This window comes from Perca flavescens, chromosome 6, assembly GCF_004354835.1.
Source record: "Perca flavescens isolate YP-PL-M2 chromosome 6, PFLA_1.0, whole genome shotgun sequence".
NCBI classification, from domain to species: domain Eukaryota; kingdom Metazoa; phylum Chordata; class Actinopteri; order Perciformes; family Percidae; genus Perca; species Perca flavescens.
In genome coordinates this window covers 31,033,418-31,058,813 of record NC_041336.1, presented here as the reverse complement: position 1 = coordinate 31,058,813, position 25,396 = coordinate 31,033,418, and the positions used below count along the sequence as shown (strand labels likewise).

Here is a 25,396-nt window from a genome sequence, read left to right as displayed (position 1 = left end):
TTAAACAGCCTCAATAAACCTGGGAGGGGAGCCCTTTGATAAGAGTCTCTCACAGTGAAGGAATGAATAGTCATAAAAAAGGGCAGAATGAAGTCTTTTTTGATTTTAAGGTAAGAAAGCAGCAGCCGTGGGGCCTTGGCTTTGAGCTTCTTTTGTGTTCAAGAATGTGCGAACAACTTCAGACCTGAGTCTGACTCATCCACACGGTTTGATCTGTCCCCTGACAATGCACCACAACTTGGGTAATAATGAGTGTTGGTACTGATGACTCAATGGTGACTGTGTTATTAAGTGCATTGGGCATTTTAGTTTTGGTTCCCTGATAAATTCACTGATCACTGCATTTACACAACCTATCCTTTATGCCAGAGATCTTCAACAGGGGGTCCGGGACCCCTAGAGGGTCCTCAGAGTTGCTTAAAAAAAAGAAAATGTCTGTATATACATTAACATGAATTCATTGATGATAGGCTTACCGGCCTCTAGGTAAGGTAGCCATCCACAGATACTGTACAGTTAGGCTATGTTCACACTTGGAGTCTTTTTTAAAGACGTGATAGAATGCAAAACCGATTTTACCTTGTCATAGTTGAAAAATGACAATTTGGTGGGTAAATAGGACATACATAGAACCTCAAAATCCCAATCCAAACATGATGATAAATATATAAAAATGGCAACAATTTTTGTTTTAAAAGCTTGGTATTGTATGCACCATAAAAAGGTGTGTGTAAAGGCTTTGGGCTGCCCTACACTTTATTGTAGGCCCAGTATATTATGCAACTCAATTTTATGCAATATATGTACTAGGGGGTCCCTGCTTGTCTCTCTTTCAGGTTAGGGGTCCTTGGCCTAAAAAACGTTGAAGACCACTGCTTTACGCCGAGGTGACTGACATTATTGTGTGATCATACAGTACAGGCCAAAAGTTTGGACACACCTTCTCATTCAATGTGTTTCTTTATTTTCATGACTATTTACATTGTAGATTCTCACTGAAGGCATCAAAACTATGAATGAACACATGTGGAATTATGTACTTAAAAAAGTGTTAAATAACTGAAAACATGTCTTATATTTTAGATTCTTCAAAGTAGCCACCCTTTGCTTTTTTGATAACTCTGCAAACCCTTGGTGTTCTCTCAATGAGCTTCATGAGGTAGTCACCTGAAATGGTTTTCACTTCACAGTTGTGCTTTGTCAGGGTTAATTAGTGGAATTTTTTCCCTTATTAATAAAAAAGCAAAGGGTGGCTACTTTGAAGAATCTAAAATATAAGACATATTTTCAGTTATTTCACACTTTTTTGTTAAGTACATAATTCCATATGTGTTCATTCATAGTTTTGATGCCTTCAGTGAGAATCTACAATGTAAATAGTCATGAAAATAAAAAGGAAATGCACTGAATGAGAAGGTGTGTCCAAACTTTTGGCCTGTACTGTATATTGCACAGTTTACGAGACAAATGTGATTATTGTGGAAATAACAGTATTTTATGTCAAATGACAAATAGTATACAAAAAGCATGGTTAGCCTTAATTTAATATTCACTTGTGTTGCATTGTAGTTTGCCTTATGCAGTATTATTCTAAAAAAAAAAACATATAGGCTAATACAATAGTAATCCCTCTCTGTATTTTCTTATTTCTTTTTATTTTGCTGTGTGCGGGACACTTATGGGCGTCATTGGCACACTTGTGTGTCTTTCATATGAACACTGGCCATTGCCATCCTTGGTCTTTGGCTGACCGGCCTTTAGAGAGGACAGAGATCACATGATTGGCCAACTGGTTTGTTTCTCATCCGAACACTGGCCAATCACATCTGGCTATAGCCCACTTCCATCCTATCATAGAGACAGAGCGCATTCATAACCACAAAGATTTAAGCATGTCAAACAATTATTTTAGCATCCTTGTCAACCACAGAGGATAAGTTAGCTGTTAGCGAGCTAAGGCACTTGCAAACATAGTGCTATAACTTTCTGATTTATCCACATTCCACTAACATAAGTTGCATACTGTGTACAAAATGCAGCTTTAGTTTAATTTACAGATGTGTCACTTGTTTACTATACAAGACATCTCGATGACAGCCATGCTCCACCCTCAACCTTTAGCCATCTTGCCATCAGGAGCCAGGCAGCCTTTTTTGACTACTCTATCATACTCTCTTACTTGCCACTCAGCTAAGGGAGAGTATTAGGGGCTGGTATGCAGGGTTCAAACTTTTTGTCCACAATCCAAATGGCTAGAGAATGTTAAAATTGTAATTTTGTCTTTGGCCGGCGAGTCAAGCAAATCTGCCATTCTACCAATGTTGAACCCTGCTGGTTGGTGTCCGGCTGATTTTGGTGGGCTGGTCCGGGTCTCAAAAGTCCATGGCAGATTATTTAACCCCGGTCCAGCCCTGGCTGTAGCACTCCAATAAACTGTAAGGGTGTGCTGAGCATGTGCTACACTGGTGTGTCGCACCTCATTTGATTATGGTTTGTGCAATGATAGGTCTATCAAACCTGTCTGTCTAGAGTCCACTGCAGAATTCGGGGAGAGACAAAGAAAAACACCCAGAGTGTTGTATTTGATCTCGCTCAAAGCAACACAAAAGAGTTCTTTAAGCGGAGCTTTGCTAATTAAAAAGACTCCTACTCTGTCAGGCATACTAATTCCCAAGCCTCGAATGGACTGTAGACATGACTATGAGCAGAGCTCTGCCATATTGCTTTAGTAGCAGAATCCACTGTCCCGTGACTAAGACACACTGTCAGGAGGACTAATAGTCTTAACACTCAAGTGAATCTGATGAGTTTTTCCCAGCAAGCAGATAATGAGCAGAGAAAGGAATCTGCTATAAAGACCCTCGGAACGTCTGCGAACTTTCTCAGCCTGGGCAGCATCAGGACGTTGGCAGTGTGTGCACTGTTCAATGAGAGGATTTAGAATTAACTGTAGGCTTTAATATGCCAAGCGTGCTGGAATTTGAATCATAGTAAAACCATATATTGCATGTGTGTACAGAGGCAACTGAAATGCTGTCAACGTTGACCTGAAGCAAGAATTCCAACACATTCTCCATTCCAACGCGTCAGAAAGCTTGGTTAGGTGCCTTTTGGCGTTTCTTAATGACACAAAAAGTCTTCTTTAGCATCTAGTCCTTTGGCATAACTTTTAGACAGTTTGATTGAGACTTTCACTTTTTAGTGCTCTGGGTCGTAACTCTTGGTGTCACTTTTTGACGCACTGGGTTGGGACATCTTGGTGTTAGGTTTTGACGCTGTGGGTCGGGACATATGTTTAAATAACATGCGGCACAAAAACGGGACAGTTAGCTTTAGGAAGAGAGATGTACGTTTCAGTGACATGCGGGACAATAACGGGACATGAACCCCAGTCTCCTGGGGGAAAGTCCTGCGTTGTTGTTTCAATCTTTCATACTACTCCCTACTGTTGTCACACTTAATACTACGTCATCTTACAGCGCCGCGGTCGAGCTGCTGCTAGGCACGGAGTGTTCCATGCAGACGCTGAAGGGTGTTTTTGCATCGCTATCTGACGCTGAGAGCCACTGACAAAGCGTCAGTATTTGACGAGTTAGGAGTGAGAACGGGTTAAGAGTAGGCATGGTGCTGCGTAGTGTAGCAACCATTCATCAGCTTCCAAGGGTCTCCAGAGGTTTTGTACAAGCAGGCTGAAGGTTGGTCCATCCACTGTGCATCTAGCTGGCACAAAAACATTTTGTCAATACGTATGTATACTGAAACATATTTCTCAAATGTATTTTTCTTACAATCATGACACCACCACCCTCGTCAACACTGTGAGTCAGTAACCTGTGATCCACTGTTTGGAACTTGGTTAGACTGTCGCTGCGCACAGTCAGGAACATTGCACCATGGGTAACAGATGAAATGATGGCTCATGGCAATGACTGAGCTGAAACCAGCTCATTACACATGGTATGGTATGTCACTCCAATAACCGCTCTAAAGGAGAAGCTAAAAGACCATAAAATCCCATTTTTATCTGATATTCTATTAAAAGCCAAGCACAGGGGTGGCCTCTAGCTCACCCAGTAAGAGCGTTCACTCCATGTTGGCTGAGTCCTGCACCAGTGCAGGGTTCAAATCTGACCTGCTACCCTTTGCTGCATGTCATCCCCCATCTCTCTCCCCCTTCAATGTCTATGCACTTTCAAAAAGGCAAGAGCAGCACAATATAGTTCTTACAGTAGTGCAAATGTATTTAGCCAGTTAAGCTGATTCATAAACTATATGCATCGTATAGTGTTTGTGGAGAAAGAGAAATTATTTAGTTAGTGTGTGTTTATTTTTGGCTCAACACTCCTACTAATGGAACAATAATAAGACACATCCACTCCCTGATTTTGCTTTAGCACCTAACAAATCTTCAAATTTGCCTCAGCTCACTGCAGATGGGTTGACGTAAAAATCTTTATTTTGAGTTTTAATACACCTGCTGTGACCTGAGATGGTATTTGGAAGTTGAAGGATACTGTAAAATATTGTTGTGCATCTTAAATGTTGTTCTACAGTTGCGGGCATCTTTAACTCACTCAACACTCAACTTTTCTCTAAGATCAGTAAATTATTTAGGTGTAAAACCTTTTTTTTAGTTTGAATCCTATTTCCATCATTGCTCTGAGCTCAGCATACAACAGCATAATACAAGGCACTGGCCATAAAACATGGATAAACATTTAAAGGCTTGCTACTGAAATAAAACAATCTCATTTTCCTGAGGAAAAACATTTTTAACACAGCATTGGCATTTTCTGACCAGTTCAGTTTCATCAACGCATTTTAAATTAATGATGGGCTTTATGAATAGGGTCTTACTTAAAATTCCATTTCCATGCAGCTGTAAGATAACTTGGGCAAAATGATGACTGGAGAATACTTGAATCTGAATGTTTGAATGGTGTAAAGTGTCTTCTTATGTAGCATTCTCATTTCTATTCTAATCACAGCTGAATGGCCTGCACATTTCAGCTAGCCATCACTTATCACACACACACACACACACACTATGCTTGCTCTGTTCTTCTTTTCTACTGACAACAACAAACTATGATGTATAAAGTTGGCAGTCGGAATGCGAGCTATGTGAAATCACACACCGGGCGGCATTATGGCGTCCATGCTTGGTTCTGTGTGAATAAACAAAGCCGGCATAATGGCAGACCTTCATTGCGGCGCTATTGTGGAATCTCTGTGTCAAATGGTCTTTTGTAATCCCCCTATGTATGTTGACCTTCAGCTACAACTGATGGCATTGTGGTTTTTCAGATGTTGTTATTCCAGTCCCACCAGCTGAATTCTTTAACCTTAGATGAGACCAAAGACAATCAAGGATCCCTTATCTTTGAGAGTGGAAGAGTCTCGCTCCCAATGACGTTGTCTTTAAACACAAACAAATAGGAAAAGCACTGCCGCTGCTTCTCATTGGCTAGTCTAGTTATGCAGCAAGTTCCCTTCTCATGCTTGTTTTCAAAGTCAAGCTAATCCGGTGACTCCACAATAGTGTTGTATCCAGTATTCTAACGCTCGGAATGAAAATGTTACCTTGTACTGCTTCTTAGACTGACAACGTGGCTACTAAGGCAGAGCAGCCACTCCAATGGGCCTGCCAAAAACGAGGAGCTGAGCTGAAGCCCTGTTTGAATGCTCTCTAATCTGCAGCCCACTCCTGAAACGCTGCTGTACAAACTGCAGAAAGCAAAAAACCAGATGACGTTATTTGAAAAAAAAAAAAATGTAAAAAGTTGCAAATTTCAACCACCTCGAGTCAGCACTGTAGAGAGCGACTTGTCTCCCACGGCCCTCTGCGCTCACAGAAACCCCCGGCCGTCACTAAATGGCTCTCTGTGGCACCGGAGTCACTGCTCCTAGTCCTGCCCAGCGCTGCCAAGCACCGCCAGCCTCTGCACAAGTAACGCCAGCTGCCGGAATAATGTCCCAGCAACATGTCACAGCCAAATTCCTACCCCAACATTTGGACTATGCCAGAGCCAGATCCAAGTCTGTGAGCCAGAGAAGGGGGAGACAGAGGCATGGCGGCGATGCACACAGAGAAGCAGATGGAATAAACTAAGCTGAGAGAAGCCCCATCTAAGAGGCGGAAAAGGGCACAGTCCACAGCATCATCCGCAGCGCCGCGTTTGGGGCCGCAGCCAAAATGTGGAATAACCAAATATTAGCCTCCTTCTAATGAGAACTCCTTCAAACAGCTCGAACTCCAGGCGAAGGCTTTGGAAGCCTTCCAAAGCCTTAGCACCAGCCTCACCCAGGCATATCCAACAATGCAACACAAAAGCTGTGCGTCTTGGAAAACAGCGAGGCCATAGAGTGGAGCATGATCTGGCAGGTTCCTGCTCTGTGTTGGCTGTCTGTATACTGTACCGCTGTGTGCTTTGACAGGTCTGGCTGCACCAGACCTAAACTCTGCCCAGGGTCAGCACCAACACAACCCTCCCAACCAGTGGTGGAAGAACTATTCACATCTAATACTAATACCACACTGTAAAAATACTTTGTTACAAGTTGAAGTCCTGTATTGAAAATGTTACTTAAGTAAAAGTATGTATAATCAACTTACTTAAAGTATCAACGGTAAAAGTACTCGATGCAGAAAAATCTTCACATTTTAGAAACTGGAAACGATCCAAACTGTTCTGGGTTTAATCAGCTGTATTTGTAGCCAGTTATATTGTTGGGTAGTTTAATTTATAACAAAAAAACACATTTTATGAACTACATGTGTTTTGTGTGCAGAAATCTTAATGTGTAAAGTAACTAGTAACTAAAGCTGTCAGATGAATGTAGTGGAGTAAAAAGTACAATATTTCTCTCTGAAATGTAGCGGAGTAGAAGTAGAAAGTGGCATGAAAAGAGAAGACTCAAGTAAAGTACAAGTACCTTAAATTTGTACTTGAGTAAATGTACTTAGTTACATTCCACCACTGCTACCAACCATGTAACCAACCCACACCCCCAATAAAGCCCTGAGTCTAAATCCACGACGTTCCACTTCTGGGATTAGCTCCGTTGCCGCCGGAAATTCTGCCGGATGTCCTTCATTTTTGGCAGGATGTCTGTTACCTTCAGCTTTCTTTGTGTTGTAATTCTAACTGCTCCTCAGATCTCTGCAGGGTAAATCCACACAGCTAGCTAGACTATCAGTCCAATCTGAGTTTCTGTTGCAAGACTAAAACAACTTTTGAACGTTTGAATGTTGAACCAAAACCAGTTCCTTCCCGAGGCTATTTTGCAGCGGCACTGTTGCTCCGTCCGGCGCTTAGTGCCGCCCATGACGGTTGTGATTGGTTTAAATAAATGCCAATGAACCAGAACACGTTTGTCTGCCATCCCGGAATGTTGTGTTGACTCGCCAGGCCCTCCTCCGCCGTGCTGTGGAGGAAGGTCTGGCAATGCGAGACTTACTCAGCCCTTAAACCAGTCCAGGCTATGTTTCCCAGCCTGTTCTGCCACTCATGGAGGTCTCCAGCGAGACAGCATGACTGACAGGTTGGAACAGGAACAGGCAGGATAGAGAGGGAAAAGCCCTAACTCAATCCCTCCACCAGGCTCGTCTTATTCCAGTTCACTCATCTCCTTTTCTGCCAACAAATTGCTCTTTAACAATTGACTCTTCATGAGGACTGCTAGAGCAAAACACAAGAGCTACTGAAAACCCAGTGGCGGGCAAACATCCTGCAGATTATGGATCTAATTAGGGATTATTTGGTATGTATAATGTTTGAAAATAAGATAAAACATAAATTTGTTTTGGATCAGTTTGTAAATATTATTTTCAAGCAATGTGTGTAAAGTAGGCTGCTTGACAAGCTACTCTTTATATTATAATGAGACAACATTCTCATGATGTGTGATATCATACATATAACTTCAAATAAACACCATGTGCTGATTTTTCAACACGTGTGATTGACTTGTGTCCGGGTAAGTTCGCCATTTTTTTACTGTCCATTCCTCTATACATCAGAATTGGTCAACGCTACGCTACAGTATGAGACACATTCAAATATTGCTCTTGCTACAATGATAAAGACAGTATTGTTAATAGCATGTGAATACTACTCAGGATTTTGTCAACTCTGCCACTCGATTAGATGAAGTTAAAGATGTTGTTCTAGATGTTGCATTATTCCTGCAATCTCGGAACCTATCAGCTATCGGTCTGAAGACACCTTAGCCTCTGGTGGTAACAGCAAATATTTCTGGGGTTCTGGTGTAGTCGGCATATACGCAGGCCATGACTTCGTCTTCCATGCGCCGGTCATTGTTTACAGTCTGATTAGCAACTTGATATGCAAGAATGAAGTTAGAGTTGACAGACAACGTCTACGACCGAATTTCTCTTCTTCAGATGAATGCAGATTTAAAAAGAAAAAGCTAAATAAGCTAAATCATGATCAGACGATAGCTAATTGGGTTCTAAAATTGCCTTCCGCGTCTTTTGCTCACGACAAGGACCGTTAATCTGCATGTTGTCTCGCATTGCCAGACCTTCCTCCACAGCGCTGCGGAGGAAGGTCTGGCTGGTCTTCACAGCATTACAGGATGGGAGGAAAACGAGCTCTGATTTATTGGCATTTCTTTAAACCAATCATAATCGTCTTGGATGGCGCTAAACCCTGGTTGGAGCCCCGGTACCGCTGCAAAAAAGCCTCGGGAAGGAACTTGTTTTGGTGGAACATGTGTTCGTTCAAAAGTTGTTTTAGTCGTGCAACAGAAAACTCTTTTTGGACAGATAGTCTAGCTAGCTGTCTGGATTTACCCTGCAGAGATCTGAGGAGCAGTTAACTATAGTCCTCAGAAATCCACCGGAGTTTAGAACGCTGACACAAGGGAAGCGGAAGGTAACGGATATCCGGCCGAACTAAAGGACATCTGGCGGAATTTCCGGCGGCACCGGAGCAATCCCGGAAGTGAAACGTCGTCGACATAAACTAACCTCCATGCAACCAAAGCCAAACTCTCAAACTGGATTGGTCAATACTATTCAGACTACAAACAGAAACCAAACGGAATGCTTCCGATACTAAAATCTTGTCCCGTTGCCTACAGATTCTGCATTCATTTGCAGATATCTGTTTTTAGAGATACAAGTGTCATATATTTTTGAGTCATCACGGCAAATATCTATTAAACCCAGATACTTTGAGAATTTGTGGTTCCTTCTTGACCTTGGAAGTAGCAATTTGGCAAAAACATCTTATTACAAGGTCCATTATTACGTTTTTTTTTCCTGGAGCTTAGCAAATAGAGTTTGCTCAGTTTTCATGGAAATTTGGTTGTTACAACGTAACATGAATATGGCTTGTTTCATTGTTATCATGTAATTGAAATTCCATACGCAGGTAATATGATAACTAAACATACTCAACGATAGCTGAACAACAAAAGCTTCTGGGAAAAAAAAACAAATAAGCGAACATGTGATTAAAAAAAATGGTTGACCTATTATTTTTTCACTGTGACAGTAATTTATTTTTCATGGCAGGAAATGTCTCAACATTGAAAATAGACAGAAACTGAAACTGAAATACCAAAATTAAGACCATGACTCAAAAAGAAACTCATTTTCTGTAAAGATAGACAGTAAATAGACAGCTAAACGGAGAGCATAAGTTAATATAGCATGTGTGCATTTGAGTGCAGATGACAGTTATGAATTGTCTTCCATAAAATGAATTAATAAATATAAAACACATGGTATACATGTAAGTTAATGTAAGTAGGTTTATTGGCAGCCACACAACTGCAAATTGCGAGCACAGTTTTGGCTGCTAATCTTTCAGCTTAGCTGAATGCAACATATTTCTCATATGACTCATCCCATCCGTCACAGTGTCCACCATATGACTGTTTGAGTGATGCTCAGATAATATGAATCTCTGGAATATGCCTGATGTCTGTGTGACATTTTTTTTTTTTTTATATAACTCCGTTTGGATCAGACTTTAAATGATATCTGTCAAAAAAGAAATAGCTTTCCATCACTGCCCCATTTAAATGTACCCACAGGTATAGCATATTTATGGTAATATGGGAATAAAAATGATTCCGCAGCAAAGCTGTGGCTCTGAATAACAACTGTGTTTTGGAGCTGCAACAAACAAAGAGGCAACCATGATGACTCAAGGTTCAGCCCGTTTGCCCAGACGAGGGTAAAAGTGAATGTCTCCGTCTTTCCAACTTATGACAAAGAGATAAATGCAAAGATTATAGTCATGCCTGAGTGTTTTTTTTTTTAACCTGTTTCAATTTAGCAAGGCACACAATGAATCAGACAGCAGCTTAAGCAATTAACAAGGAAAGGCATTATGGTAATGAGTGAGTGTGGGCTTGTAAGGTCACTCTCGTCGTGAATGTTAAGCCACGACTCCGGGCAGTATAAAAGGAATGATGTGCAGAATTAGTTTACCTAATTTGCCACACAAAAACATGTTGTGCAAAGAAGAAAACAATGTCTGGGCCAAACTTCATGGGTTAATTTAATAATTTTCAGGATATGATGCCGTGACACAATGCAGTTTGCGGATGCAGGGAGAAAAGCTGGAGCTGGATAGTCTGCTGGGTGGGAAAAGACTATCAGGCAGGTGGTTGAGAATCTCAATATCAAAAAGCTACAAATATTACGATTACCTAAAGTGGCGTATTGGCTGATAGCAAGTATCCAATCTGATAACAGTGCATTAAAAAAATGATTATACAGTATTATTAGTTTTAAACAGCTGTATACTAGTAACTCTGTATGGTTGTGATATGATTGCTACCACTTAAGTAACCGTTTAACTTTCTTTTATTTTTGTTTGACAGTCAGTCTTGCATACTCACTGATAGCGATGCCAGCATTTTAGGCAGTATTGGAAGCATCGGAGGAACAACTCTTAAAAAAGAAAAGCTAGAAAGTGGACCATGAGTTAGAAATTATTTTGTGGAGCTATGATTTCCAAGGTCAAAGAAAAACGTCCATACTCAGCAGAGCTGTGCTTTTAGCTCGTTTTAACATACAGTAGCATGGGACACTTTATTCTAAATCAATTCAGCAACCACATGCAATTTATAATAAAATGCATCCAGTGTAGCAAACATTCCAGCTGGAAAAGTGTAAAAAGAAAAATCCCCACACAATTAAGACATTAAATTATTTAAAATATCTTATAATCATGTAAGATTGCTTCACACAGCTTTGACTACAGTATGTACCTCCTGATTTTGTTGTCTGTGTTCTGTAATTGTGCCAAGGGCACTTCCACACTGTTCCGTTTCACTGATGTTTTGAAAGTCAGCGGTGATCAGTGAATCTCAAAACTTTAGCAGTGACTGGGAGGGTATTTTTGGATTTTAGGGCACTGCTGGATTGTCATATTAAAATCAGGGGGTGGGTTAATTGCACATACTTCAGCAACAGAAGACATTTGGCAACACCTTGCTACACACTTAACAATACCACTGATTCTGAGTCAGCAATTAACAAGTAAAAAACTGACTTTGACACAATTAAAGACAAAATCCACTGACATATAAGCTGCTTATCTCTCCAAATAACTACAGGGATTAGTGCTTGCTCCCAGAAAGTGAGAGAGCTAAATTAATTTGAACAATTTCGCAAATTGGCTGGTAAAGGAATTTTAGTGATAGGCCTATAGGTAGTGTATGAAATTTACTGTGTATACTAGGCTACTTAGTGAACTTTAATTACTGTCCCCCATTGAATTTGAGTATGAAATGTATGCTCTCTATAAAGTCTCTAAACTCTATAAAATCCTTTAAATAATAATAATAATACATTTTATTAATATAGCGCTTTACATGGTACTCAAAGACACTTTACAGTAAAACCATCACATTTAGCACATTAAAAACAGATGAAGCAATGAAACCATCGCATAAAACAAGCATATTAAAAGCAATTAAAACAATAAAACCAGTAAGTATCCATGGATAAATGTAAGACTTTTGTGTTTTGATGAGTGATTTGAATGTGTCCAGGTTACTCAGCTCTGACACCCCAGGTACAGTGATTGGTTCTGAGTGTTGGGGAGAGGAGGTTTACGTCAGTGGAGCCGAGGTTACGGGGGGGGTTGTGGCGGTGGACCATGTCTGTGAGGTAGGAAGGAGCCTGGGTATGGAGGGCTTTGTGGGTGAGAAGGAGGACTTTAAACTGGATGCGTTGGGGAACAGGGAGCCAGTGGAGGTTCTGAAGGACGGGAGTGATGTGGTCCCAGGTACGGGTGTGGATGAGAGGGCGGGCAGCAGAGTTTTGCATGTATTGAAGTTGATTTTGCAGATGAAGAGGATAGATAGAGGATGCTGTTGCAGTAGGCAATTCTGGAAGTGATGATCAAAGACTCGGCAGAAGAGAAGGGGAGTGATGGGTGGAGACGGGCAATGTATTTGAGGTGAAAGAAGGAACTTCTGGTTATTTGGTTTATGTGGTTTTCAAAAGTGAGGTTGCTGTCGAAGATGACTCCCAAGTTACAGATATGTGGGGATGGACATAGGGTGGAGTTGTTGACAGGGAGACTGAAGTTATGGGGGTTCTTTGTGAGGGATTTCGGGCCGATGATAATCAAGTCGGATTTATTGTAGTTGAGTTGGATGAAGTTGGTTTGCATCCAGGTTTGAATATCAGTGAGGTGGTTGGTCAGAGTGAAGGATGTAGCTGTGGTGATGGATTTGGTGGAAATGTAGATCTGGACATCATCGGCGTAGCAACCTTGGCTGCAAATGTATTGTTGTAATTCTGCAATCAGTCATACTGTTCAGTTCTAACTGCAATCTCGACCACTAAATGTGAAACAATAGTGCTGAATGGAGAAGCAGTGTGAGAGAGTGAAGTCCCTGGACTGCTCACTCAGTGCAATCTGTCATGATCTGCGAGTTCATAAGTTACATCACATCAGCAGTTCACTACTTAAGCACACAAAACCGTAAATACAGCACACAAATTAAGCCGTTAATCAAACGTTTACGGAACCTTTCACCATGTCAATATGCATTAGCTGCTGACTGATTGCCATTTGTCTAATTAATCAATCCCCACCTTCAAACGCAAATGCCATTAATTCAGTGATGAGCAGGGTCACTGCACACTCCTCACACATAAATCTTCACCTGTCGCTGATCCAAAAATAACCGCGCAGCTCTGCTCGCCTGATGGCTCTCTACAGCACAGAATGGAGTAAAAGAAGTGAATATAAACACAAAGATGATGAGGCAGATCTTTTCATTTTTTTTTCCTATGTGGACTTAAGACATCAAATTGACTCCATGCAGCAGCTTGTGCTGGAAGCTAGTAGCTATAAAGGCACTCTCTGAGCTTTTTTGTGTTTTGAAAGGTGCACTTATTACACACACACACACACACACACACACACACACACAGTACATTTCAGGTCTCAAGCGGGAAAGAGTATTGATTGAGCCACAAATCCAACAAAAGGGGCTTAAACTGAGTAACACCCACTCTCCGATATCAATCCAGAAACATGACTCAGCGAGATCTCGCTGTTTTAGAAAAAAAAAGAAAAGGGAATGTGTTATTCCCCAGAGGTAAGCCACTGTTTTCAATCAGCAGCCAACATGTTGCCGCGGCCGCCGCCAGTGCTTTCCAACTGGAATCAGACCAAGCGGCTAACACCTCAAGAGTCGATCTGGGAATAAAACACAAGGACTCTGATTTCACTTCTGCCTTCCCTTCACCCACTGTCTGTCCGTCTTCTTCTTCTCTTTTTTATTCATGCCCCTCATCTCTTTTCTCCTATCTCCTCCATTACTTTCTTTTCCTTCCCATTCCTTGTCTCTGGTGGGTTGACGTTTTTTTGGAAAGGTTCCAAGATAAGAGAGTGGTATGAAAGCATGGAGGAACAGTTATTACAGGCAGTGTGCTGTGATCAGAGGGGTTTCAGATCACAGTGACACAGACTCGTCTTATCACACCCGGGGTTCACAATTCAGGGCACAGAGGTTTCCCATTTGACTCCCTCAGGATCACTAGCAAGTTACAGAAAGAGATGCCCCTGTACATCCATTCTAACAGGTCTATCATGTCCAGAACAATGCTTTACGGTGACTTTATGTCTGTAAAAACCAGCCAAAGCGGCAGAGAAAAAGTGGAGGATCACACTGGAAATTCACAAGTTTTGTGTCTCACTGGTTAACTATGGCAAGTGCCGCATATCACTAACAGTGTTTCAGTGGGCTTTACACTGATCCACTGACACCGCAAGCATCAGAGAACAGATACACTTTTATTTCTACAAATCAATATATCTCCGAGAGCACACACTCAACAATACCCTCCATTTGTTTTTCACAGCTGGATGCGGCTGCATCCAGGTTGCGCCATGGCCGTGACATTTTCCATTGCGGTTTCAATGTCCGCTGAAAGTGTTTCAGAGGCAGCGATTAGAACAATTATGCCTCAAAGAGTAATTTGATTCTCTGCAGATATCTACAGGTATTTTCAATCGATCAGCCAACTAGTGGGCTAATGCACAGGAGATATCGGCTTTTGTGACAAAAGATTTTAGATTCAGAACATACTCTACATCATATTAACTGTAGTCTATATCGACAACGTTTCATTTCCGGGATTGTTCAGGTGCCGCTGGAAAATCCGCTGGATGTCCCTCATTTCGGGCCGGATGTTCTTCACCTCTTTCTTTGTGTTGCCGTTCTTAACTCTAAAATTTCTGAGGACTATGGTTGACTGCTCCTCAGATCTCTGCAGGGTAAATCCAGACAGCTAGCTAGACTATCTGTCCAATCTGAGTTTTCTGTTGCACGACTAAAACTACTATTGAACGTACACAAAAAACAAGTTCCTTCCCGAGGCTATTTTGCAGCGGCACCGTGGCTGTGTCCGGCGCATAGCGCCACCCAAAACCATTGTGATTGGTTTAAAGAAATGCCAATAAACCAGAGCATGTTTTTCTCCCACCCCAGAATGCTGTGTGGACTAGCCAGACCCTCCTCGGCCACGCTGTGGAGGAAGGTCTTGCAATGCAAGACTATAGTCACAGTAAACTGAGTGGAGCTGTAACAACTTCTATAAAATACAGTGTATAATGAATAGAGCAAAACGTCAGTCTTCATAAAGACGCTTCCTGTCTGAAGGATGTCCACCAGTAGGATGGAAGTGGTTTGTGTCCAACAGCTACAACAGAGCCAGAATTTGACACAGCTGCATCCAGTTGACATTAATGGTAGGTTACTGTAAGGTAAGATGCCTTTTGTTCTCGTGCTGTTTCTCGCTGTTGTCATTATTTTTGATATTCGCTGTCTGAATGCAGTTTGTGAGCTCCCGCTAAGATGAATAAACCTATAAGGCACACTAAAGCAAAACAGGACTTGCTGTGAGTAAGTGGAATAAACTTTGCATGTGCTGCTTTTGATGCAGCCACCAAATCTGTCCAATGAACAAGTTATCTGTCAGTTTTCACGACTTGGTTCATTTGTGATAACATGGCATGAACACGGGTAACAATGTGTTACACTCTAAGAAATAAATCCGTAAAATTAAAAAAGTACTGGCAGCTCATTACTCACTTTGTCCCGTAATTAAAAAACGGAAATTATGGTGTACCTTAAAAAACAGAACTATTTCTGTTAAAAACTCTCACATACGTCAGTAAACTTCTGAAAACGTTGATAAAAACTTCTCAAAGGTCGAAAAAAGCGACAGAAGCGTCGTAAAAAGTGTCACAAACATCGACAAAAAGTGACAACGTTGACTTTTTCAATCTCCCAAAAACCACCTCCGTGGCCGCTAAAAGTTGTCGGAGCACAAATTATGCAATTCAAAATCTAAATAAACAGAATCACGTTTTTTTTTTTCTTCTTTGGTCCAGAACAAATGAACTGAACTGCAGGTGTGAAAGTGACCTCAGAAGAAGAAGAAAAAACATGCAGCGTGGGATCAAATTCATGGATGTTATGTTTTCATCAATGATCCTCACTGACCAATGGGAAACAACCTCTGTTACACTGAGCACATAAATGCCATGTCATGGAAACTCATCTCTGCCAAAGTGGTCAGTGGGATTCATTCATTCACTCTTCATTCATTTTGTGCGTGAGACTCACGGTCATGAAGCCGTCCAGTAGACCAGAGTCAGGTTTGGGTGGAGCCTGCAGTCGCTCCATGGACCATTTCTCGATGATGGAAGCCACCTGGCTGTTCTCAGTGTTGAGGATCCTGAAGCCCGTCATGTTCACACCACTGTAACGGTAGGGCTCCACGTCCAGCGCAAACAGATCCTGGAAAGAAGGAAAATACATCCGAGGTATGAGAGACCGACTGAGATTTAATTATTCAACAGCCATGCAGTGGAAAGTTCAACTAGTAAGTCATGTTTAGTTACCAGCATCTTAGCTAACGAGAAACATAATGATACTGCCAATGACTACGTTTACATGCACGCCAATATTCCACTATTATTCAGAATATGACAATATTCTGAATTTGATACAGGTCATGTAAACAGCATATTCTGTTTAGATATTCCGAATAAGGCCTTTTTCCGAATATAGCATTTTCCGAAGACATGTGGGATATTCTGGTATTATTCGGGTTTTAGAGGCATTCTTTAGACACGTATACAGCGCATTCGGAATATGCGTCTCAGTCGGGCCTTTTACCCCAGTTTACGGCCTCTTGCCTGTTTACGGCTTACGGTCAGCTCTGTGCGTTGCTATGGTTGCTGCACACAAACCAACCAGCCAACCATTTGATGGGCTGGAGACCCGATAAATAGGAGAAACACTGCTACTTTTAAACATTATCAAAGACTTGGATATCAACAGGTTTGAGGATATGAACAAACGCCGCTACGCCGACCTTTTTAAGAAGCTGGTTGAAGGAATAAAAGCAGGACGCACAACAAATCCGCAACGGAATAAGGGCAAAAACACGAAGATATAATAAATAATAAGGTTACATGCTGACACAATCGTCTTCTAACCATATACATACTGGGAACTATATTCTCAGAAAGGCGAACCACTGCTACTTCTGCTACTTGGGCGTAGTGATTTGCTCGCAGCACCTGAAGCCCTGTGGTGAGGAGAAGAGAGTTCGCCTGGAGTTTGCTCAGAGTTGGAGTAATAGAGTCAACAATAACTAGATCTTAAAAGCATAGTGACCTTGTTATTTGTACACCCTATGACTATACAAATCACAACGTAAACAGGAACATGTTGGCGTTATTTTGTCACTCATTCAGAGCGGTAGGATAATTGGAACCGGTTGTCACTGCCCGATGTGAGTTGAGTGCAGATGTGAGTTGCGCATGCTCAGATTTAAACGGTTTACTGCATAACGTGTCTTACTGAAATTTGTGAAATCCATAAAAAAATAAAAGTTTCTCTTTCAAAAACTTTTTAGCTATCTATGATTGTTTGATTGCTAACGTTAGATCAAAACGCCATTCAAGTGACACCCTTTGTTGTTATTGATTGCTAGCTTGTAGCCAGCAGCAGCATTCATTTCAAAAACATTTGAGCTATGATTGTTTGATGCTAACGTTAGCTCATAGACTGTGCGTTAGCTCAAAAAGCCGTTAGCATCTTGGAGGCTACTTGTCGCAAAGTGACGCATGCGCAACTCAAATCTGCGCTCAACTCACATCGGGCAGTGACACCGGTTACCTCCAGGATCTGCGCTAGGCTTAGCTAGCGCTGGGGGGCGTCAGACAGAGTTACAGCACGCACGGAGATGAGAAGGGTGTGTATGGACTTGTCTAACTCTGGGAGTTACGGTGAATAAGCTAAAGTCCCAATAAGTCGCCGTGTTCCTTTAACACGAGGCGAGTGAAGAGAAAAATCTGGCAGGAAAGTGGCTGACATATGTGGCCTCAGTATGGCTGGTTTGTTCACTCTGCTGGGAGAATTAGGCTGTCAGCACTGGATTGTGTCTGCCAAACACAACAGTGGGAAATGACAACTACTACCGTACCTTCCCCTGCCTCATTCATGTTTGTATTTTACTTTTCATCTTCCTGAAAACACCAGAGGGACATTTACTTATCTCACATTAATTGGGCCACGGCGAATGGTTGCATTTCATTTCAAACCAAAATTGATCCCTTTTAGGCGCCATTATGAAAAGCGCAGATTCAGTTTATTATTTTTTAATTCGTTATTCAGTTTTCAAAGGAACTTGACATAAAAAAAAGGACAGGGGGGAGGCGGAACACGCACGCACGCACGCACACACACACACACACACACAGTGTTTTGATCCAAGGCAACACACGCAGCCTCTTCACGATGAGAGTGGGATGTGATTTCAATAAGAGTTTTATTTGAGTCAAATCTTTGATGTCGAACACGGCCTGCAAGCAAGTTCATACAGTTAGGGAGCTTAGAATAATGCTCACTAGTGTGTGTACATACGTAGATGTGCGTTGTGTTGCATTTTATTGTACGGACAAGGGAAGGGGACCTTATCCTGAGATTAACCAAAGGCAAGGTCACTTCTACAGCCACATAATATCAGAAGAGCTAGACTACGAATTCAGCCTCTCACATTTAGGTGAAAAATAAATAGTGACACCATCTTCTGCCTCATCCACTCTTTTCTCTGCAGTCACTGCAGAGTAAATTGTATGAGGAAAAAGAAGTGGAAGTTGAAAAAAAGGAGAAAAAAAAATGAATCTTGATGTCACAAAGTACTATGCTATTATTTTCACAGGCTCTGGAAAACACATTAAAGGGGAAAAAAGGGACTGATCAAAGGTAATGCAAATAAAATGAATAGCTGAGAAAATGAAGATTGAAGAGCGGCGTCATCTCGTTCTTTGTGCGTGCAACAATGGGGATATGGAGCTCTGAGTTAGACCTGATGACAAAGCGACTGTGCAGCACAGCCACTTTCTCTACTTACCAGTGTGGTGAAGATATAGTGATAATACTCTGTCATCATCCCCATGGCGAGAGCCTAAGAAAGAGAGTGGCAGAAGGAGGCAGGGAGAGAGACAGAGAGAGAGATTGGGAGAGGGAGAGATTTATAAATGAATAGGGAGACAGATACAATATTTTTTCATATTTTGCACACATGCACACACACAGCCATTTGTCTGTTTGTGTTGCTGTATTACTGGCTGTATTACCATGTAATGTGAAGAGGCATATATTCTGCTACACTGCTGCAGCCACAGGCTCAGAGATAAGAAACAAACGCCCACCAAAAAGAAGAAAAAAACCCAACTAAATAAAGCAAAAGACAGAGCTCAGTCTCATCATGCATTTGGCATGTGTTGGGAAATACGGATGATAGTGCATGGTTCTATAGACGTGGGACATCTGGGAAACGTATATAAGAAGTCCTACAGTAATGAGGTTCACGGTGGAGTCGCTGTGGGAGATTGTTTGGAAGCTGCATGGTGTTTACAACATTTGGAGGGGAAAAAAAAAAACAGCTAGTGAGGTGTGATACTTATGCTGTTGATTTGAATGTGTGAAAATACAAGCATGGTGTGTGATGATGCTTTCAGCGCTAACGTTTGTAACAGACTTTATTGGCGCCGTCGACGAGGGAAGGTGCAAGCAGCTGATCAACAGTTTAAAAACAGTAGCATGTAGAGCAACAATCGGCGCGGCCAGCATTTGTGTTATTTCACCACACAGATGGACATGTTAATGCATGCTCATTATCCTAGGAATTGTGTTAATATTTGACAATTCTGCACGAAACGATTTCGATCCAGTGCCAGTGTGGGAAGTAGTGTGTCCTCTATGTAGGGAAACGAAAAGCAAGGGTGTGGAGGAAAGGGTGGTGAATGGGTGTGTTGCACACTCAACTTTCATGCAGGGGACCGTAATAAACGTCAAGACTTAGGACATAGTTACCTACAGATATTGTATATTTGTACTTTCTCTGTGCACTTCATTTACAGTACTCGAATCACTGAGAAGTAGAATTGCTAAATGTGTTTTAGGTTAGCGACAGCAGTGTGTAACTGGTTCAAACTGAATTAAGTCATACGAAACGTATGTTTCATATGGTAACACAATATGGTTTCTATAAATTAGTGTACACTACCGGTCAAAAGTTTGGCGTCACTTAGAAATGTCCATTCCGCTCCATTACAGACAGAATACCAGCTGAGATCAGTTGCATAGTTTTCTGTAACCAGGGCAGCAGTTTTTGGATTACATTATGTGCTTACATAGTGCAAAAGTGTGTCTCCAATGTTTTCTCAGTTAGCCTTTTGAAAATGATATCAGATTACTAAACAGAATGTGCCATTTCCCGGACCTTGTGATAACAGAAAAGTGCCGGAAACCTTTCAGAGCTTATGTCCCAATTTTTGTATGCCACTTATGGGCAATGAAAACAAATAGATAGAGAAGACATTGTGTTCAGTTATAATACCCGTTAAGCTTTAAAATATTGATCAAAGATAGCAACAAGAAGGGAAAGCACGCCCTAATAGCTCACCAGTAATTCACCGCTTCTACCCCCAGTGAGGCGGGCGGGTCTGTGACCAGCGCCTTTGTTTGGCTGCAGAACCAGATGTTTGCTTGCCTGTGCTGGACTACCTGCACCCCAACACCCCCCCTCCCCCATGCCCCCCAAGACTCCCCTCACCCATTGCGTGTCTTGTGTGCCCTTGTATTGGTTATATGCTTATGTTGCTGAGGTGTTTTTTTCCTGTTCCCACACTGTGCTCCTAGTGGGGGCATAGTCTGGGAGTTGCCTTTTTCTCCTTGTCCTTCTTCATGTCATGCTGTATTTTCTTTACCCAATGTATGTTTGTATGTACCTTGTAAAGCGCTTTGTTGGTTTCTTATCTGTGAAATGCGCTCTATAAATAAAAAATACTTCTGCTTGGTCCCCTAACAGGCACAAACTCTGTGTTTTAGGTATAATAAAACCTAGGTTTTCCTTATGCGTTCTACAACTTCTTCCCAAAAAGGGTTTACCAATTTACATTCCCAGAGTGCATGTAAAAATGTTCCTGTCTCTGTCTGGCACTTTTAACAGAGGTCATTGGGCATTATTCCCATCCTATAAAGTTTAGCAGGAGTAAAGTACAACCTGTGTAACACTTTGTATTGAGTCAACTTTCCTCTGGCTTCCTTTATATACCTCCCTGAGTCTGACAGGATTTTTTGCCAGTTTTCATCACTTATTTCACACTCTAAGTCTTTCTGCCAGATAATCTTCAGATTTTCACACGCACCTTTTTGTAACCCATTAAAGATCTTGTAAAATTGGGATGCCCTGTGTGTTATATTTGGTAGTTCCATCTTTTCCTGTTTTTAAAGGCTGCAATAGAATAAAGTGATGTAATTTTCCGAACTTACCAGACTGTTCTAGCATTGAGGTATTTGGTGAAGAATATCCTGATACCTAGCCTGACAAGCCACTCACCATTGACGGAGCACAATCCGAGTGGCGGGATAAACGGTTGTCTTTCAAATTCCCTCTGCACGCAATAGGACAGTGCTACAACCAGGCAGAGCAAATGAGAAGGTAGCAAAGCTAGTTCATAGATTAAACTTTTGCCGTATCCGGTCGGTGTCTTTCTTTGTTCTTTTCTCAAAGAAAAGCTGAACTCCAAGTCTTCCAGAAGACCGCAGTTCCCAGCAGCAGCAGCCATAAGCCCCGCCCACCGACTCTATACACAATGTGATTGGCCTGACCAGATTTTGGTTTTTCCAGGTCGCAAGTCAACGGAGAGTGCCTAGACCCCCCTGGCTGCAAATTACATTTGCTGCCGCTAGGGTGCGTCTAGATTTCTAGGCTACCTGATACCTGATTTTCTCCATGTCGCCCAGCGCTAGTTTAGGGACATGTCATAGAAAGATTTACATCCTGATTCTTGGTCAGAGTCAGGTCATCACAATTGTCTAAGACAACAACTGGAACTTTTTAAAAAACGTTTAACTTAACACGCCCGTAGTGATCGTTAACTGTATTGAGAGCATGGATTTCACTAACGTTAACCGACAAGCTATTGAAGATATAGCTCTAGCTTACCTGTATCTGACAACCCTGAGCATTGTAGCCGAGCAGAGGTGTCAAGTAACAAAGTACAAATACTTTGTTACCTTACCTTACCTTTGTTACCGAAATTTTGGGTATCTATACTTTACTGGAGTAATTATTTTACGGGAGACTTTTTACTTCTACTCCTTACATTTCCAAACAATTATCTGTACTTTCTACTCCTTACACTTTAAAAATAGCCTCGTTACTCCTATTTCAGTTCGGCCAGTTCAGCTGCTGGCTGAGTTCTTCTGGACCTTTCTGGACCTGGAATTGACACCTCTGTAGGCAACTAGTCATCATATCTTCCACTCCATGAAACATGTTAATGCTCAGTAGTACACATATATGGTTCTTTAATGTATTTGCATTGTACTAAAATGCGTTCATTTTCAATGGGCATAAATGCATCTGAAACAGGTGCGTCCCAAATTTTTGTGGAGGTGGAGTAGTAGTCATTTTTTTCCCTTACATCACTTTTACATTTATACTTTAAGTAGTTTTAAAACCAGTACTTTTACACTTTTACTTGAGTAAAAAGCTTGAGTTGATACTTCAACTTCTACAGAAGTCTTTTTAAACCCTAGTATCTATACTTCTACTTGAGTAATGAATGTGAATACTTTTGACACCTCTGTAGCCGAGCCATTTCTCGGGGTAAGGGTGTTCTTGCTAGTTACTATAAAATAAATGAAGCCAATGAAGCTAATTCTGATATCGAAATCTTCGGACTAGCTAACTAGCTACCGGAAGTTGATATGGCAATTTAGCAGAAGTGGGATGACAAAGGAGAATGAGGGGAACTATTGAAAGTGGGCGTGGTGGAATAAGGTAAATATTTTAATCACATTCATTTTAATACTGTGCCATAATAGAGCTAACCAGCTCTACCCTGCCACACACAAACAATGGTGGTCCTTTAGCCTATATCCATCATTCATTACAGCTGGTGCAGTCTCGCATTGCCAGACCTTCCTCCACAGCGCTGCATAGGAGGGTCTGGCAAGTCTACACAGCGTTCGGGGATGGGAGAAAAACGTGCTCTGGTTTATTGGCATTTCTTTAAACTGATCACAATTGTCAAGATAGCCTCGGGAAGGAACTTGTTTTGGTGGAACATGTGTACATTCAAAAGTTGTTTTAGTCGTGCAACAGAAAACTCCGATTGGACAGATAGTCTAGCTAGCTGTCTGGATTTACCCTGCAGAGATCTGAGGAGCAGTTAACCATAGTCCTCAGAAATCGACTGGAGGTCAAAATTACAACACAAAGAAAGCGGAAGGTATTGGACATCCGGGGGGCAATTTCCCGGAAGTGGAACGCCGTAGCTATAGACTACAGCTGGTGAGGATGCAATGCTGATTTTCTTTGGTTGGACCATGCAATTTTAGCCTTCGCCTTTAGCAGGGAATTGTGTGCCTCCATGTGCCTATTTAAAACCATGTAACAGGCTTATCGTTTTAAAACAAATCAGATGGGGACAGAGTTCTCAACCTACTCACACTCAGTTTTAGAGCCATCAGCTAAAAATGTGAAGCCTTTGTTCTTTTGCTATTCCGTGTGAAATCGAACACCCATCGTTTAAAAAATGACTGCACATGTTGATGTTAACCAACCTCCTTTAGCATTGTAAACTGTTTGCGTTGGAAACACATTTTCAACAGCAAGGTCATCCCCGTGGGGTTGCCATGTTTGAATGCAGTTATTGCGAGAAACGCCTGTGAACCTTTAAATGTTACGGTAGTTTGCTTCTTTTTTATTGTAGCAGATTTGTTTTGTTAAACACACAATTTGCATGCAAAAATACCATTTTGTAGCTTTTGAATAGTATATTTAACAACAGTTTTCCCCTGCTAGTGTTTGTGCTACACGCCAATCTCTGCACACAGAAAATAAATTAATACAAATGCTCACATGTTGTCCTTGATGTTTCTACATGTTGGGGGGGTAAAGGCTTGGCTGATAGCTGATGAAGAGTACTTACGATCTCTAACTTATTGGTGTCTCATGTAATGAGAGTTTTCAGAGCAGGACAGTCTTTCATTACCTCCCATTAGCAGGGTTTCTCTCTGACATTATTAATGAAAGTAGAACTTGACCTTCCCAAGCAATCTACCACTCAGGCATTGATTAAAAACCCTGAGAGAGTGACAGAGTGCTGGGGGTGAATAATGTTGTCTTTAATATTTGATAAATCCTGCAAGCAGAAGAAATATGAATGCTTGTTAATTGAGTTACTCATTGCAAAGTTCCCCTTTTACGCCAAAATTCTTGGGCTGCATAGAAAAGCCATTGTTTTTCCTCGCCACTGTCGCACAGCCAATCCGGCTGAAAAGAAGGACATCGGGCTGAATTTCCGGCGGCACCTGAACAATCCCAGGAAATTTAACGTGATAGATATAGACTACCCACAATCCATCAGGTGTATCTCACTATGGAATACGGAATAGCCCAAAATACACAATATATGCTCCACTCTTACAATAGATATCCTAAGGAAATAACAACTGAGGGTCTACTCAAATTCTTAGCTCTCGTTAAAACACAACATTCAGGATTTCACTGAAAATATGAACATTACAGCATTCTCAACATTGTGTGTCTCTATGCGTCAGGCTGACTTATGCACAACACAGTCAACTATCTAAACGTGTTTTGACAGGTTGTAATGTGAAATTCTGAAATGAAAGCTATAGTGTGTAGTTTCTGTCTCCCACATGAGGAATTTGAAATAATGACAACAACACTGTCGGCTTAATATCAAAAAGTTACGTGCTAAAGCTCTATTATTAATATCTTGAGATATCAAACATTGTTTGTTGATCTCAATATAAATATGTAATTATCACATTGTCTAAGGCTTCTGTATATCATGGTCTGTCCATTATTTTGAAACAAAAAAAAGTATCCCAGAAGAGGATAGAGCACAAGTAACAGGAGCACAATATGACCATTATGATCCTAAATTAGATAATTAAGTCATGATAAACAGCTTGTTGCCTTTGTTACCTTGGGATAATGAGATGACTGAGTTTTAATTTAGATATAGTTGGTCTAAAAACCATTCTTAGCAACTATGTTTAATACCTCTATTATCATCAGCAACTACAGCCATTCAAGGCTTCCATTGTAGTATCTGGACTGTTTGGGAAAATTTGGCCAGGCTCCACATCAAACACTATTGGCAGCACTGAAGGGTGGGAAACCGGTGAGGGATAATGCACTCATGCATAGTGTTTTGCCTTCAGCTTTTGTGAATTAACCCCCTACCGGCCCTTTAAATTTCTTTTAGTTTGATATGCACTTTGACCCAGAACAGAAAGTCGGCCATTTTTAGTTTTTAGTATG

The 25,396-nt window shown here is 41.4% G+C and overlaps 1 protein-coding gene across 1 annotated transcript in view; it reads right to left on the bottom strand.

Annotated features, from left to right (window-relative positions):
• The window catches only part of LOC114557378 (glutamate receptor, ionotropic, kainate 2), a 214,213-nt gene that overhangs the window by 160,490 nt on the left and 28,327 nt on the right, over positions 1-25,396 (bottom strand). The window contains exons 5-6 of the mRNA XM_028580809.1: positions 18,938-18,991; positions 16,138-16,311 (exon numbers count right to left, since the gene is read on the bottom strand). Of these exons, the coding sequence (XP_028436610.1) occupies positions 16,138-16,311; positions 18,938-18,991 (228 nt within the window). The remainder of the gene's footprint in view (positions 1-16,137; positions 16,312-18,937; positions 18,992-25,396) is intronic.